The sequence below is a fragment of the Macaca fascicularis genome, chromosome 4 (genome assembly GCF_037993035.2).
Source record: "Macaca fascicularis isolate 582-1 chromosome 4, T2T-MFA8v1.1".
NCBI classification, from domain to species: domain Eukaryota; kingdom Metazoa; phylum Chordata; class Mammalia; order Primates; family Cercopithecidae; genus Macaca; species Macaca fascicularis.
This window is the reverse complement of record NC_088378.1, coordinates 46936460-46954810: the sequence shown is the minus strand read 5'-3', so window position 1 is coordinate 46954810 and position 18351 is coordinate 46936460. Positions and strand designations below refer to the sequence as shown.

General features: G+C 38.2%; 1 protein-coding gene across 19 annotated transcripts in view; it reads left to right on the top strand.

Moving 5' to 3' along the window:
• HIVEP2 (HIVEP zinc finger 2) overlaps positions 1-17914 on the top strand; it is a 196659-nt gene extending 178745 nt beyond the window's left edge. For all 19 annotated transcript variants that reach the window (XM_065543468.2, XM_065543478.2, XM_065543470.2 and 16 more), the window contains 5 exons: positions 573-727; positions 4490-4665; positions 7849-7950; positions 8727-9622; positions 15450-17914. In XM_065543468.2, coding sequence (XP_065399540.1) covers positions 573-727; positions 4490-4665; positions 7849-7950; positions 8727-9622; positions 15450-16274 — 2154 coding nt within the window. In that variant the 3' untranslated portion in view covers positions 16275-17914. The remainder of the gene's footprint in view (positions 1-572; positions 728-4489; positions 4666-7848; positions 7951-8726; positions 9623-15449) is intronic.
• Positions 17915-18351: the final 437 nt, after the last annotated feature.

Genomic DNA, 18351 nt, shown 5'->3' with positions numbered 1-18351 from the left:
CAAATGCTGCAGAGCTTACTCTCATTGGCGAGACATCTATATCCTTCAAAACTTATTTTTCCAAGTTGCTGGCTGGTTTGTTCCTACAAGAACCATCAATGCCTTCCATGCAAAATTATAAAAATATTAAGGGACATTTTGAAATTTCTGCTAAATTAATAAGGAGGCAAATACAGGATTTAAAAATATGTTTTCACTTATATCGGTTACCATTCAATAATTTTTGAGACTACTTCCTTAATTAATATAGATTGTCTTCATTGCTACTTCGAAACATAGAATGTTTTTTAAGTATTAGCATTGCACAGAGTGCTGAGTGCATATGTGTATATATATTTTATATATAAAATATATATTTAAATAATTATATCTAACAGAATGTTGAATCTATTCAGTGGAAACTGTCATTCTTATCTGATTTTATCCCTAGTGGCCCTTAGTTTATATAACTAGTTCCTGGCCTTTTGGTACAGAATTTAGGCTCATTTTCAGAGATTATGGAAGCGTGGGACATAGGAGCTCCTGTGTCTTGGAGAAAGCATGTGAAATGATTCTCTCTTCTTGTCTTACAGATGAAACCTGATGCGTCCTTTTTATTTGGCAGCAAACTAGAAAGGAAACTAGTGGGAAATATCTTAAAGGAAAGAGGGAAAGGAGATATTCATGGAGATAAAGATATTGTATCCAAACAAACTGAGCCAATCCGAATTAAAATATTTGAAGGAGGGTAAGGAAACATAAGTGCAAATGTAAAATGTTCGGTTATAGGTCAGAGTAAATGGTCCAGAATGTCTGCATGGAAAAAGTACTGTCTAATCTGGTTGGGAGCTGAAAGTAAATTCCTTTTCTATTCACATTTCTGAACTCTGGCTGGTAACAGATCGTAAGTTCATGCCCTTGCTTTTGGGACTTGCTTTTCATAAAAATGTCCCTAATGGATATCATTCAAGCCTCTTCCTTAAATTTCCACCCCTCTAATTTATTATGAAATCTACTAAATTGGGGACACTTGATGTCATCTAAGTTTATTCATTCTTTGATCATTTTATAGGTATTTGTTTTAATGATGGACATATTTTTATTCTATGCTTACAAAAGTCAGATCATGCACAATTGTGTATAATCTTCAGAACTAGTTAATTTTTTCATTTATTTTTCTTATTATATAAAATGGAGGCTTTAATGGGATTTCACCAGTTCCATCAATATCCTTTTCTGCCCCAGGGTCCAAGTCAGGGTACCACATTGCCCTCACTTGTCTTGCCTTCCCAGTCTTCTCTGGTCTATGACGCTTTCTCTGTATTTAGGAATTTCTTTTCAAATCTTGAGTCCTGAGTCATAGAAACTCAAGTAATAAGGTTCAAAGACTTTGTTATTTGTAAAGTTAAGAAAAATTACACATGTGTAATATCTTGTTTTAGATTTTGATATGTATCTTTCATCCAGTCATATAGAAGGAAAACCCTACACTTAGGCTTTTAAAATTTAAAAATTTTGAAGCATGCTAACCACATTTTGGAGATTATGATGTAATTAGCCTTATCTCTACAACAAATCTATTATTTACATATTTTCATGGCCATGACTTTATTCCAATTATATTTGGAGGATAATAATGTTATTTGTTTGACTATAAAATGTGGAATGTGGTTGGGCGTGGTGGCTCACGCCTGTAATCCCAGCACTTTGGGAGGCCGAGGCGGGCGGATCACGAGGTCAGGAGATTGAGACCATCCTGGCTAACACAGTGAAACCCCGTCTCTACTAAAAATACAAGAAAATTAGCCGGGCATGGTGGTGGGCACCTGTAGTCCCAGCTACTTGGGAGGCTGAGGCAGGAGAATGGCGTGAACCCAGGAGGCAGAGCTTGCAGTGAACGGAGATTGTGCCACTGCACTCCAGCCTGGGCGACAAAGCGAAACTCCATCTCAAATAAATAAATAAATGAATGAATAAATAAATAAATAAGTAAATAAATAAATAAATAAATAAAAAGTGTGGAATGTTCAGTGAGATGAAATATCCTTTTTTCACCTAGCATTACTGGTTTGGAGATGGATTATTCTATTTGGTTCTCCCCTTAGGTTTTGCCCTCTTTGGATGTCTAGCATTTTCACCACTAAAACCACCATTGTACGTAGTCATGAAGCTTGTCTCGATATTTTTTTGACATCCCCCATCTTTTAACACAAACGAGAGAAATATAGGTTTTATCTTTCCTCAGAGACTGAGTGGTCCCTGTGACTGAATCAACCCTCTCACATTCAGCAGCCTTCATAGCAGTGCACTTGCACCAATAGATTAGCGAGACCTCCACAATTACTCTATGCTTTGGTGAGCCCATCTCCACTAACGAAGGACACAAGTGAAAAAGCTTATGTGAACATTTTATTGCTGTGTTTTGGTGATCCAAAAGGATTGTGCCCATATTTCATTTCCTCCTCCTTTAATTGCCCCATTAGGGGCTATGTCCCATTACTTCTTAATCTGTGGCCCAATTTCTGCCCAGTGTTGACTAAGTGTTTTTTCCAAACCTGATGTTACCTCCTCTTATTTTGGCAATTGCAAAGTGATAGCTTAAAAAAAACCAAAAAAAGTATTACTGACCAAAATCTTAAGTGTATATTATCTAATTGATAGGTTTAATAATACATTTAATAATTTAGTTAAACATAACTTTGAATTTTTTTCAAAATCCATCAATTATCAAGTAGATTCATGGGCCTGTAGAATTGTTGTATGATATTTTACTTACACAGGTTTTTCTAATACATCATTATATTTTATACAGAATTTTACTGCATTTTCATTCTGGAAGCAAGTTAATCAGCTAAGACATTGAAAATAAAATTATAGTGCTTGATGATAAAATGCATTTCCCATCACTATGATGGTGGGCTATAGTAAGCTTGAATTATCCTTCCCTGAAGAAAATTAGCTTTGTACAAAAGTATTTGTTTTGGTCTATATCTCTTAAGCAATTTCATCTAGTTAGGGGCAGAGAATAGTGAAATTTAAAGCTGAAAGATATTTGCATCTTTAGGGTTTTTTTCTACTTTATTACAAAAGACAAAGATAAAATTCAAAATAATTTTGAAGAACAAGTAGAAGTCAAAATTCCTGGTGAAAGGGGGAAAATTTAAAGGAACCAAAGACATGCAAAATGGATTATTCATAGTTTTGAACAGTTTCTGCTTAATTCTCATCTGTATTGGTACTGACCAAAAAGTAGATAACGTTAAGATTAGATGTGAATCCATAACAGAGTTGCTGTTTAAATATGTGGATGGATTTCCTTTCTTAAAATTATTTCAATAGTTTGGTTGACTGAAGTTAAACTTGCTTTTATTCCTGTTTGTGGATTAGCTAGGATAAAATGAGGAAGTTTGCAATGCTCTTAGAATGTAAAAAAACTGTAAATTTAATGCCTTTAACTAAATCCACAGTGGATTATGGCATTTTGCATGTCAGCTTACCTTTGGAAGTTATGAAAAGAACTCCCCAAATGGAATGTCTTTCCAAAAATAACATTAGACCCAAAATTCTAACCTTAGCTTTGACTTAAGAGATAATGGCAGTCATTGAATTAGTCCATATAATACTACTGTATCCTGTGACAAATCATGTTTTATTGTATTCTAAAATGGCATGGTTGAGCATTGGGTAGATTTCTTCCCTCGATTATCAAAGAAAATACCTAAGACCATTTTTCTAGCTGATTTGATTAAGCAAGATGACCTCAGATATCCTTTCAAACATCTCTATGAAACCCTTCTGGAAACAAATGCAAATTTGATTAAAAATAGAATCTCTAGTTTTCATTATGTAACTACCTTGAAGAAGCTAGTTGAAATTTAGACTCCACATTATTACAGATTCATGGTCTTCGGGAAGAGCAGATCAAATCTGTAGACAACAGTTGGTGAGCTGAGCTAACCCTGTGTAAACTAGAAATTTCTGAGGCACTCTCGTGCCAGGATTGTAAAAATAGAGTAGGAATTTGCAATGAAGAATTCTATTATCAGTTATACTTAATTTAGCAAATTTAGAGGGTTGTATGTTCGTACATGCACATCTTAGATGATGTAATGTTAACAAAAGCTACATGATGAATATGTTGGTATGCTTTTTGTATGTCCCTTGATTGGAGGCCATACTAGAATCGAATCCAAAGGTCTGCAACTCTTTGAGGTTTACATAAGTCAATTTGAACATCTATTTGCCAACTCTATAAATTCACATGTAATAGTGGAGCCAATTCCATTTTGAATTCCATGTAGCATTACATTTTGTTTACAGTGCCAAATCTATTATCTAGTTCTTTCAGGCATTTACTGCATAAATTTCACAAGCTTCATAGACGTAGAGTTGAATAATTGTCTGCAAAAGACCCGCATAAAACTTTGCCATGCAAATAATTAGCTTTTGCTTTAAGATATAGCATGCTAAGAATATTTGAAAACCACTGGATTCCCCCTTTTTAACACAGGTACAAATCAAATGAAGATTATGTATATGTCAGAGGACGTGGCCGTGGAAAGTACATTTGTGAAGAATGTGGTATTCGCTGTAAGAAGCCAAGCATGCTCAAAAAACACATCCGTACCCATACTGATGTTCGGCCTTATGTATGCAAGTTATGTAACTTTGCCTTCAAAACGAAAGGTACAAGTCTGATTTTTTTGAGAGGAAAAATACTTCTCTATGGCTACTTAGATTTCTGAGTGCTATTTTATAAATAGCCTTCATCAACAATAAAGATGGTTTGTTTGTGAAAATATGATTCCACAAAATGTATTTTCTCCCTCAAGTAAGTGATCAAAGGATGTATGTGAGACTGTGAGGCTCCTTTTATGACTTAATTAAGAGCAATAGACCTAGGTCCGGGCCAGTTGTCTCCAAAGGAAGTGGCTACGAATTGTCTGGATAGCTATTTCTTCATGTTGGAAATGTTATGTGATCTAGATAATATTTATACCAGCATTGAAATCCTGCACATGCAGTGGTATTAGAGAAGCAAGGCAGCAGCTGGGAAGAAAACATGTGCTCTTGGTCAGTTTCAAGATTATAAATAATGTAGAGACCCACACATTCCCAGGTGGGCGCCTCCATCCACAGTTGCATTAATTATGCATAGAAATTTGATAGCTTGTGTTCCCTGTTTTTATCAGCACAGAGACAATTTCTGATTCTCAGTACATAACTGTTAGTCTTATAAAACTGGGACTTGCCTTGAAGTTTTTTTAAAAAATCCGTTTTTAACAGATAGATTTATGTGAAAATATTTTACTGAAAGAAGTTGCTTCAGTTATATTTTTAGAGGTTGTTTGATTTTTGCAGAAGTGTGTTTTACCTTAGGTTCAGTGGATACTATAGGCATTCCCTCACCACTTTAAATTTTCATATTGATTAATCTGCTCTGATACCCTTCAAGAAAAATAAATATCCAGTAAAATTATCTTTGATAGAGAAATGTATAGCTATATTCTTTTATAGCTGAAAATCCTAAATTGCTGTATTGGTTGTAGAAGTGTAAATGGGTAGCCTCTCAACATATCTGTTTCCTTTTTATTAAAAAGATCTATATGACAGGAGTGCCTCATTTGAAGCTGAAATAAAGTATGTGTTCATTTGCATCTCAAAAAATAAACATATGGCCTTTTAAATGCCACTCACCTTTGCACAATCAAGCCCTTTATACAGAACTTTACTAAGAGATTCCCTAGGAGATAAGAAAATAAAAACTTTGATTTTAGGGAATACTGCAAATTCAGGAGTCATTACGAATGATACATATCTTCACTGGGCATATGAGTTTGCTGCAGGTGTAGTTGTGTGAAAAACTGGATGAAGAAATGAGACATCTCTAGATATTTTTAAAAATCAAATTAAGTCTGCCTCTGAATCATCATCTCCTGAAGGAAATCATTTATTCTTGGTCATTATTGGAGTTTCCTTGTCACCCTTTGGGAATGTGCAAATGTCTCAGAATCTTAAAATGAGCAAAACATCCTGGAAAACCCTGCCAGTTTTCACCTCCGGCTGAAATGCCTGTTGTCCAAACCCACATTTTCGTCTGAGCACAGATGGAACGCCCTTGCACGACCAATCCCTTCTCCTCGTCTGTGCCACTTCTTCAAGGGCCTCCCCCGCCACTCTCCTTCCCTCTCCTTGTCCTTATACATTACTTCCACAGCTCATGACTTTAACAAACTAAAGCCATGGTGGAATTGTTTCAGATCCAGATTTCTAGCTACAGACCTATTCTGAAGATGCGAGTCTAAAGCCTGACTATCCTTGGAATGGAGAGAAAAATGTAGGAGAAAGAAACACATACTAAAATCTAAATAAACTCTCCTGATACACTTAGCATCCATACCTATATACATCATAGCATACTTGCACTCTGGCAGAAGTGGTTATTTTTATTAATTTATAGATACGTTTCATTAATTTTCTAGATTTAAGGATTCTTGATATGTCTATAACATTTTTGAGCTCTTTAAAAAATGGCAGATAAAAGTTTTGATAAATAAGAGCAATGGGGGCCTGGAAATATTTCTGTTTGGAATTATCAAAACAGCATGTAAAATTGATAAGTATATAAGCAATAAGTAAATAATAAAGCAATATGAGTAAAATAATAACGGTGTCCCAGTTTTAACTGTGGCTCATACATTACATGAACAGCAAGCTTAACACTCCTACAAGAGGAATAAACTATGCTAGCAGGCTGAGTTTCCACGGAGATTTCACAGAGCCTTCTCTTAAAGTATTTGTTAGTACATTGCTAAAGCGTTGTCAGAGGCACAGATAACATTATGGCTGTTTTCACTGAAGTGATGTAAAGGTTCCTTACAACTGAATTTGTTCCTGAATCTCTTTTGATAAGTTATATGGCATACAATTTATATATATAAATATATATGTGTGTGTGTGTGTGTGTGTGTGTGTGTGTGCATTCTTCTATAGATCCTGGGTCAAGGAGGATTGGATCCATGTTTTCAAAATTTCTCACATTTCATAAAGCAGTTATACAAATTATATAAATAATTTATATACACACATTCATATACACATATAGTTGTATATGCCATTATCATTACAACATTTTCAGCATGAAACCTTTCTTTTTTTCTTAGCATGATAGGAGCCTGAAGATAAATAAAAAGAGAATGTTGCAGCTCCAGAATTTGAAGAATTGCTGTCATAACGTTTGCTAACATATGCCAGACAGATAGATGCTAAATACTGGGAATAATGCTCCCTATGAGAGTTAGCTAATTATTTGTATGGATCTTTCAGTGCACTGACAAGGTTTGCCCTCACATTAGTTTGTATGTATTTTTCTTCTGAACTTTGAAGATCCTTGGAGGTTACCCTATACCTGATCAATACCAGAAGGTCAGGGGCCCAGTGGGTGTGTTGAGAATATTTCATTCTGAAGTATCTCTGAGGTATGTGGCCAGATTGTGTTTCCCTGTTTACGTGGAGTCCCAGGAGGCTGGTGCATTTGGATAGATATGAGATCCCTTCTCAGGCAGAAGAGCCTGGGATTTCCAGTTTTGCTTGGAGCCTACTCTTGAAAAGATGTGAGCCTGGACTTCCACATATCTTCTAGAATAAAGAATATCTGAGATTGGGCCAAAGCTCTCAGGGATTGTTATATTCAAAAACCAGATTGTTCTTCTTAAGGTTGAAACAAGGGATAGTGGGTAGAAACAAATCTGTGTTACATGATGAATTTAATAAAATTAGTTCATTTCGCATTGAATTTGGAGCAGCCATCAGCAGTTGTTAATTTGATAACCAATTAATTTATCTCTTCTTTTTGGCTACATTTTCAAGGAAACCTAACGAAGCATATGAAATCTAAAGCACACATGAAAAAATGCCTGGAATTGGGAGTCTCAATGACATCGGTGGATGATACAGAAACTGAGGAAGCAGGTATGTCATAAATGAGTTGACAGACATCTTCATTATGCACAGTGGAGCTCTGTGGCTGAGGTGGTAAAATAAGTTTAGATATTTTTAAAAAGTGATCACTTTTCATTTTATTAAATACTAAATATAGAAAATAAATCTGACACATTGAATTGCTTGAAATCTGCTGAGAAGAAATGCATTTCTGTTTTGACTCTGAGGGCAAAAAAGGCCTTACTATGAGAATACTTCTATTTAGAGCCATGAAGGGAATAGAATTGCACTTGCTTTGTGATAGCAAATTAGATTTTATGAGGCTTTTTGGGAAATTTGAGAAGTATTTTAATGTATTATTATTTAAGTTAAGAAGAATCCCTGTAGGAAAACAAACAAACAAACATCATTGAGGTTGGCCAGACCTCCTGAGATACATCACTTAGACATACGTTTGTACCTGAGCTTGCAGAGACAGGTTGTTGCCTTTCTTTTTCCTCTAGCATCATCATTAACATTATCCATGCTCATTTGTTGAGGGTTTTCCGTGAGTGGGATGATGTCTGAGATATAAAGTCCTACTGTGGAATCTTTCTTGTAAGTTGTTGATGAAAAGAAATAGATAAACAAGAAGATAGAATGAATGCAGGGTCACACAGTGGCCTCATTTTATAGGAGTTCTCAGACATAACTGTCTATGGGCACTAGGGACTGGGAAAAACTTTTAGAAAGAAATGGGGCTTAAATAAGATCCTAACCTTGACATTTGGATCTTGATCTCCATTATCTTTGTTCAATTGTTTCAGAAAATATGGAAGATTTGCACAAAGCAGCAGAGAAGCATAGCATGTCCAGCATTTCAACTGATCATCAGTTCTCAGATGCCGAGGAATCAGATGGTGAGGATGGAGATGATAATGATGATGATGATGAAGATGAGGATGACTTTGATGACCAGGGAGATTTAACACCAAAAACAAGATCAAGAAGCACGAGTCCTCAGCCTCCTAGATTCTCCTCTTTGCCTGTGAATGTTGGCGCCGTACCCCATGGGGTTCCTTCAGATAGTTCCCTGGGACATTCTTCATTGATCAGCTATTTGGTTACTTTGCCAAGTATTCGAGTTACTCAGCTTATGACACCCAGTGACTCATGTGAAGATACCCAGATGACAGAATACCAGAGGCTGTTCCAGAGCAAAAGTACAGACTCAGAACCAGACAAAGACAGATTGGACATACCTAGTTGTATGGATGAGGAGTGCATGCTACCTTCAGAGCCAAGCTCCTCTCCCAGGGACTTCTCACCCTCAAGTCGCCATTCCTCTCCAGGATACGATTCTTCACCCTGCCGAGATAATTCACCAAAGAGGTATCTGATACCCAAAGGAGATTTATCTCCCAGAAGACATTTATCACCTAGGAGAGATCTGTCACCCATGAGACATCTTTCACCAAGAAAGGAAGCTGCACTGAGAAGAGAGATGTCCCAAAGAGATGTTTCACCAAGAAGGCATTTGTCTCCTAGGAGGCCAGTGTCTCCTGGGAAGGATATCACAGCGAGAAGAGACCTCTCTCCTAGAAGAGAGAGAAGATACATGACCACCATAAGAGCGCCATCTCCCAGAAGGGCTTTATACCATAACCCGCCATTGTCCGTGGGGCAGTATTTGCAAGCAGAGCCAATTGTATTGGGGCCTCCTGTAAGTATAATTCACTTTTCTTTCTAATATATAAGTGGAAGCACATTGGTGCCTCCTGATAATGCACTGGTGTGAAATTTAGTAGAATATGGGTATCTGTCATGGGTGGAGTGAATCTGGCTACTGAAAATAGTAGGGAGACATTTTTGTCATATGCTATTGTTGGTAACATGGCTGTGGCATTACCCGAAGTGTAGTATTGCATCAGAGCCGCAGTGCATTCCCAGTGGGAATAAGTGAGACCTTTCTGAATGCTTTCTAAACTTAATGATAGACATAAGTTGAAGCCTTTTTGTAAGTAAAAAAGATGAACCTTTAGAATGCCATGACTGCATGGACGTACACTCACAGGGACATTTAGACATCACTCATCGCCAGGTAAGGATTCTAATTCAGTTGTTAACCTTGACTTTCAAAAACTTTTATTTTTTAGATTTTTATTTATTTAGTTTTTTGAGACAGGATCTCACTCTTTCACCTAGGCTGGAGTGCAGTGGCACGATTTTGGCTCACTGCAACCTCTGCCTCCCAGGTTCAAGTGATTCTCCCATCTCAGCCTCTGGAGAAGCTGGGACTACAGGCATGTATCACCACACTTGGCTGATTTTTGTATTTATTGGTAGAGACAGGGTTTCACCATGTTGGCCAGGCTGGTCTCGAACTCCTGACCTCAAGTGATCCACCTGCCTTGGCCTCCCAAGTGCTAGGATTACAGGCATGAGCCACTGCACCTGGCCTCAAAAACTTTTATTTTTTAATACATTCATTACCTTGCCCATCATGAGTGGACATGTGAAACTGGTCAGGGACAGGGAGAGGAGAGAATGACACACTCGGCACGTTTATAAATCGAAGACATGAGCCTGTCTGCTTTTCTTGCCATTACTATCATCAAATGCACTGGCTCAGTGGAAGCGTGGGCCCAAGGAGAAAGGGAAATCAGGAGAGCTAAGCGAGTATGTGCAGAGATTTCTGTGATGTGCCTTCATTATAGATGAAAATAACAGTAGCCATCATGGATTACATTTAAGCAGTAGGTTTAATACAAATTCATTAAAAAAGCACCTGTCCTACCTAATTCCACGGCTCAGTAGATTGTAATGTCTCTTTCAGTTTGTGTAGGATTTTCAAAAATGAGTAAAGCATGCACTTAGCATAGACAGAGGCATGATACCTTTGGAATCTGTCTGCCTTAAATGTGTTTTGATTTCCTCGTCTCTGCTCTTTGTTGTACTCCCTGGCTCCGGATCTCTGTGTCATGTGCATCAGCACCATCCTTCACAGCCACAGAAGACACTGCCAGCTCCCAGTTCTGTTTTATCACCGCCCTGGCGGCCAATTTTCTCCCTCTCATCACCTTCCACCACCCTGAATCCTGAGCTCAGCCTGTCATTTTTTTCACTTTAGGAAACCTGCTGCATTCATGTCCCCATCCCCAGCACTGTCTTTTCACAAATCTGGTACCAACTTCATGATGAAGCAAATCCTGTAGAAACGTGTATGGCAATTGGGATGCTGTTTACCAAGCTAACAAATTAGCAAGCTAATAAGAAAAAGAGATACATTTCCACAGGTTTTGGTGCCTTAGCGAAAATAGGAAAAAGGGATCTTCTGCAGTTTATGCCATTACAACACGAATAGAGAACTGTAAATGCCCTGGATCGTGTGACACCAAGTCTGGGATGACACATGCTTTCTGTGGTATACACGCAGTGATGCTGGCAGAGTGTGTTAGACAAGCCCCTCCCTGCCACCCGTGCAGCCTGTGTTCTGGCATTGGCCAGGTGGATTGAGAGTGTGGCATTTGTGAAACAGTGGTGCATATTCAGTCAACTGCAAACATGCAGTTTTTCAGTCAGAAAAAGTAAACCTTTAGTGCAAACATGCTGTGGTTGTAAAAAAATTACAGGAACCCACAGTCAAGTTGGGCAAAGGAATTGAAAGAGTGGACTAAGTAAGTTCATCTGAGTTTTAGATATGTGCCCAGAAAGTTGGAGAGAGGTGAGTTTTAGTAGTCGCTGAATTTGTACCAGTTTTTTTATGTGTTTTTGTTGTTTCATTTTTGTTTTTAAATATCAGATCATGGGTATTACTATTATTATTATTATTATTTTGAGATGGAGTCTCGCTCTGTCACCAGGCTGGAGTGCAGTGGCACGACCTTGGCTCACTGCAGCCTCCACCTCCTGGGTTCAAGCAATTCTCCTGCCTCAGCTTCCCAAGCAGCTGGGACTATAGGTGCCTGCCACCACGCCCAGCTAACTTTTGTATTTTTAGTAGAAACGTGGTTTCACCATGTTGGCCAGGATGGTCTCGATTTCCTGACCTCATGATCCACCTGCCTCGTCCTCCCAAAGTGCTGGGATTACAGGTGTGAGCCCCCATGCCCAGCTGATCATGGGCACATTTCATAGTGTTGTTAAACTTTATCATTTATGATGCTTTTGGTCTCCCCGGTTTAATTCTCTTTAGAGGATGTATAGCCTGCTGCATTGTTCACATGCCTCCCTGATGTAGGGACAACTGGTCCCAATCACTGCCCACTTTATGCTTTCTCACACCACAGGACACTGACTGTGGTGTGAAGGTACCTTATAGCCCAGTGTGACATATTCATATTCTGGCTGCTTTTGGAGTGATGGTGATCATAGCAAACACAGGTTTGGAGGAAATGAATGAATTCACATGCATATGATGTTACGTGTATGTGCATATATATGTATACACACATATACACATGGGTACAAATGTACATACACAGACATCTATATATACATCTATATACCAGATCTCTTACCCCACTTATCTCTTCAACAGTAGGGCAGTAAGGACCTCTAGATGAAAATGATGAGAAGGAGGTAGAAGAGCAAGAGGCATCCTGCCACCCTGTCGTTTTTGCCCCAGTGCCCCTGTTAGTTTTAATTTTAAGATAGATAGATGGATGGATGGATAGATAGATAGATAGATAGATAGATAGATAGATAGATAGATAGATAGATAGATAGATAGAGAAGGTAAGTATGTTTTATCCATTTATTCAGTATTTACTGAATTTTTGAGGGTCTACTACACATGGTTCAAGGTTGAGGATGAAATAATATTGTGGCTTGTGGCCTTATCTTTTTTTTGATAAATAAATTTCCTTTTCCATTTTAAAAATGTTGCAGATAGATAGCAAGAAGAGAAACAAAGGTGTGCCCAGGCCGTGAGTACGTAGTGTAGATGAAGATTGTGTCTAGGGAAACAGTCAACATTCATTCGTATCCCTTGTTATCTGTGTGATCTTGGGCAAGTCACTTAACCTCTTGACCACAGTTTCTTAATTTGTTTCTGGCAGCCAGGGAGGTGGCCCATACAAATTTCTGTCCCTGAAAGAACGTGTCATTCAGCTGTAAGGAATGTAGTGGGCAAACAGCCTCCTACTGGTATGTCAGCACTTTCAGGACAGGACTGTTTTCAAGCCAGGTCCATGCTTTCCAAGCAGCCCCAGCCAGTGACTGAGCACAGATGGGTCACTTCTCCCCTGCTCCCTGCTGCCCCCAAGGAGGCTCTTGCTCTTCTATCTCCCTCTCATCATTTGCGTCTAGAGGTCCCTACTGCCATACTGTTGAGGAGATGAGTAGGGTAATAGATCTGGTACATGCGAATAGATGTATATATAGATGTCTGTGTATGTATGTTTGTACATATGTGTATATGTGTCTATATATATATGCACTTACACTTAACATAATCTACATTTGAATTCACTATTTGTTTTTCCATGACAAAATTTTTCTTACTGAGATTTAAGTAAGATGAAAGTTTGTCCACCACATTTATAAGGCCCGAATTACAAAACAATAAGATTGCAAATGGAGTAAAAACCAAAGTAGAGAAAACTTACTGGGAGTTTCTTTGGAGGATGAAGAAGGGGTGAATGAGAGGAGAGAGGATGTGTAGAAATTCCTGGTGGGGCTTGGAGCAGTGGAAGTGGCCACATGGTAGAAATTCTACTTGTACACGTAGCTCTGTGGTTAAAATCAGTGAAGGGCTAAATTTGAAACTTTCATTAGTAGCACCAATAAGATTTTACTGGATTTAGAACATGTTGAGTATTATTGTGGTTTTAGAGGACAATTCATGACTCCATTTGTCAGCCTGAAGTTGGGGATCTCAAGTCAGTTTACGTAACAGGACATCTCTCTCTCTGACTTCTGTCCCACTTCCTCGGTTCCCCCACAGATCCATTCTGATGGGCTGTATGCAATGGAGGTCATGGAATAGCAGCCAGAAGTAAAATGGAAAAATAAACAAGCTCGATTTTATTTTAAACTTTGAATCTGTGATTGCTGTGATTAAAAGAAAACATACTTGATTATCTTCAAAGATTGTTACTGTAGGCATTACAGGTCTTCCTCCCAAACTGGTGTTTGATGAAGGAGACATGCCTTTTCCAAACCTGATTAAATACAAGGGGGATTTTGTCTATGTGCAGAATTTAAATGATTCTCATACCGTAAAATCCCCACCTTTCCCAGCTTATGAGGTCCTGATAATGATAGTGTTGATGCAATCATCACTATCACCGTTTCACTCACACTTTCAGGAGAACCCATGTTTCCAGCTTGTGTATGACATATCACAGAGGAAGGTAAGGGCTAAGCATCTCAGAGAGCAGCAGAAATCACAGTCTAGATAGAACTGGATGAATCTTTAATGGTATAGAGCATACCTTGAGTTTTAGAACTGAAACTCTTGAAATGAAAAAGAACAGTTTCTTTGGCTCTATCCTGGACTACTAGTGTACTGTATGGGTTTATATCTATCTATCTATCTTTGGTTCTCAAAAAATAGAAAAAATGAAGTCCTTTTTAGATGACAGTCCACTAAAGAATGAATCACAGTAATTAAAATCTGATAATATTAAATCTGACAATCTAAGTTGTATTTCACTACAGAAACAGTATAGAAAATAAATTCTCCATTTTCAGGACTAGGACTGTGGAATCTGAAATTCTGGCTGAACATTTTAAGCATCCTTAATTTATTGATTGCCAACAAGATATTGAGGTGGAAAAAATAATATTTATTGGTATATATAATATAAGTTGGTAACTGTCTGAAATAATGTTAACTACTTCTATGATGGATAGTTTCCTTTAAAAAATTATTATTGATGTAAGACTTAAATGGCCTTGGTTTGTTATTGGATGAAGAAGTTGGTCTTCTGCATTGAGCATCTCTTAGCAGGAATGCATTCCTTTAGACCAATGTCTTACACATTGGAGGAACCAGTTTGTGGTTCCATTTTGTCATCTGTTCTGTGGAAAACTTTTTTAAAAAGCCAATTTTCAGACTTGTCATTCCAATTATATACCCATCAACACTTAAGAAAAATATTACAAATCTGTCCAGTATAGCAACAGATGGTAATCTTTTTATTTCCTTTTGAATTAAAAAAATATTATTAATATTTATTAGTGTTTTTTGCTCAGTAAACTTTTTTTGCCAATTATCCATTAATTTCTTTTCATTATCTCTTACAAAAAAAACAGAGCTGAAATGTGTCTCTGTACCCAGTGGAAAACATCCTGACTGCTTTATCACCTTGCTGTTTAGAAACAAAAGCAACTTTTCACAGGCAGACACCTTTATTCAAGGATTGTAAAAGACAACAGAGAAATCTCCTTTGTCTTGAAGTAGGAAAACTTGATCATAGGATTAGGTATTGAAGCCTGTCTAGGTAGTGAATGTGTGAGTGGGTGAGTGAATGAATCCAATAGCTTGACCTAAGAACGAAGCATAGCAGGATCTGAATTTTGTGCTCTCTTTGTTCTCTGTGCAGAACTTAAGAAGAGGATTACCTCAGGTTCCTTACTTCAGTCTCTATGGAGACCAAGAAGGTGCTTATGAACATCCAGGCTCCAGCCTTTTCCCGGAGGGTCCTGATGACTATGTCTTCAGTCATCTTCCACTCCACTCTCAGCAACAAGTGCGAGCTCCTATCCCCATGGTGCCCGTTGGTGGGATCCAGATGGTTCACTCCATGCCGCCAGCCCTTTCCAGTTTACATCCTCCACCCACGTTGCCCCTGCCAATGGAGGGCTTTGAGGAGAAGAAAGGCGCGCCTGGGGAGTCCTTCTCCAAGGACCCCTATGTGCTTTCTAAGCAGCATGAGAAGCGAAGTCCTCATGCTTTGCAGTCATCTGGTCCACCTAGCACTCCCTCCTCTCCTCGGCTATTGATGAAACAGAGCACTTCGGAAGACAGCCTAAATGCAACAGAGCGGGAACAGGAGGAAAATATACAGACTTGTACAAAAGCCATTGCCTCTCTCCGGATTGCCACAGAAGAGGTAGCTCTGCTTGGGGCAGATCAGCCAGCGCGGGTGCAGGAGCCCCACCAGAACCCCCTGGGAAGTGCACATGTTAGCATTAGACACTTTAGTAGACCTGAGCCAGGTCAGCCCTGTACCTCAGCCACCCACCCTGACTTGCATGATGGTGAAAAGGACAATTTTGGTACATCACAGACTCCATTAGCTCACTCCACGTTTTACAGCAAGAGTTGTGTAGATGACAAGCAGTCGGACTTTCACAGCAGCAAGGAATTATCTTCAAGCACAGAGGAAGGCAAAGATCCTTCGTCAGAAAAGAGTCAGCTACATTGATCTACGATGCATGGAGACTTTCATTTCCACATTTTCCCATTTTTTTTGTTTTTGTTTTTCTAGAAATGGAGGTAATCAAGTTTATAGCATGCCTGTCCTAAGTTACAGTAGTTTGCTATTATATATACTTTTGTTATATCAAAAGAATTAGGTAAATTAACAAGTCATCATGAGCCTGACCAAAACAAAATTTGAAATTAACCTATTGGGTCTGGTACTTTTAAAATTGTACAGATGTTTGTGCCTTTTCTTTACTTTGCTTATATTCTTATAAGCATTTTTTAGCAGTAATTTGTACATATTTTAGAATTTGTGTATCTGCTTTGTAATAAATGTAATTTCTTTCCTTTTTTGGACACTTGGATCTAAATGATGTAAAGCAAAACAGCATCAATATATATGTGAGGTTGCACTAAAACATATTTTTATATGATTAAAACTGAACAGCTTTTATGTACAGCTCTGATTCTGTAATACTAATATTTATTTACTTTGTTTCATAAATTGTACATTTTTTCTTAATGTTGTGGATTGCTTTTCTATGTGAAGCATGGGATTTACTGTTGCGTAACTAGAACAAAAATGTACATTGTAAACAAGATATTTAAACTAGAGTATCTTATTCTGCACTTATGCATTAGTTAAAAAAAAAGATAAAGGATGTATCAGTCAGTTCTTAACTCTTGTATATTTTTTTGTCTCTTGTTTGCTGGATTGACTATAACTTAAGTGCTGATTGTGATTTTAAAATGATAGTACCGTAAAGCATTAAAGTAAACAATGTGCTATTGTGAGTTTTTTCAAAGCTTTATAAATCAGTTATAAATAATATTAAAAGTATTTGGTCTTATGTGAACATGTTGATCTATATACTCATCTAAAAATATGGGAAAACATTCCACCCCATGTAAATATGTACAAGTGCATCACTGGTACAATTTTATGTAACTCAGTTGGACACTAGGTTGCCACAGACCTATGCTAGGTGTCTTTAAAAAATTAAGGTGACAAAGCACATGGGACTGTGTAGAGCTTGGTTATCGGCCGGCCCGGTGGCTTGGCAGGCAGTGCTGTGCGCTGCTCATGGAGAAGACCTGGGCTTAGAGTCTCCTTAGTTCTTGCTACACAGGATGGTGACTGGAACTAAGGCTGCACAGAGGGTCGCACTTGGACTCTGAGGGTTGGGTGTGGAAGGGGGAAAAGGGGATGGAAACCTGCTCCCCAGCTCTTCCTGTCAGTCAGTTTACATGGGAACAGGGTTAACATCTGTGTTAGGGGAGGTCACCTTACCCTTTTGCACAGGGTAAGAGTGTCAGACTCCTGGCTATCTCAGGGGGAATGGAGAAAAGAATCTTTCAAGGGCAAAGAACTCGTGAGAGGATGTCTGTTGTATGTAATACTCACAATGGCTTTTGGTTAGTGTTGAAGGTGGGAAGAGCCTTTGTAGGTCCAGAAGAGTGGAAGAGAGGGAGGGGTACAGCAACATGTGCACAGGCACGCACATGTGTGCACGCACACACATAATCTGGGTTATCTTTGTGCTATATAGTGGATTATAATTCTGTGAAACCAAGTTTGTATATTGAATTACATTAAGGAGTGTTCTTTAAAAAGAGAAATAAATATACAATTACATGCTTGAGGTGTCTAGTTCTTATGTGTTGCTTTACATTTTAATTTCCCAGTTTTGTTTCTAAAGAAATTTTGATACTAGCAACATACCATCTGTGCTTTTAATTGCCAGGCTCTGCCCATCCTGAGTATGAATGCTTTTAACAAGTGAGAAGACAGTCATTGGCTTCCATAGATTATCTGATTAGAACAGATAGTGGTCACCAAGGTGTGGGCCTAGAAATAGACTTATCCAAACTTCATGGGCCTGGGCAGCATACATTGCATCTGAACAGATTCATGAATAAAGCAAATTATCATTTTCCCTTCTGCCTCTCTTGCAGTATGTATACCTATCTGAAATTCAACTGGGGAAACCTCTTCTTTCTTTTTGCTAAGGTGGCTGAAGCTAAGAATCAACTAAAATATATCAGAAGATACCCACAAATCACAGTTCTTTTATTAG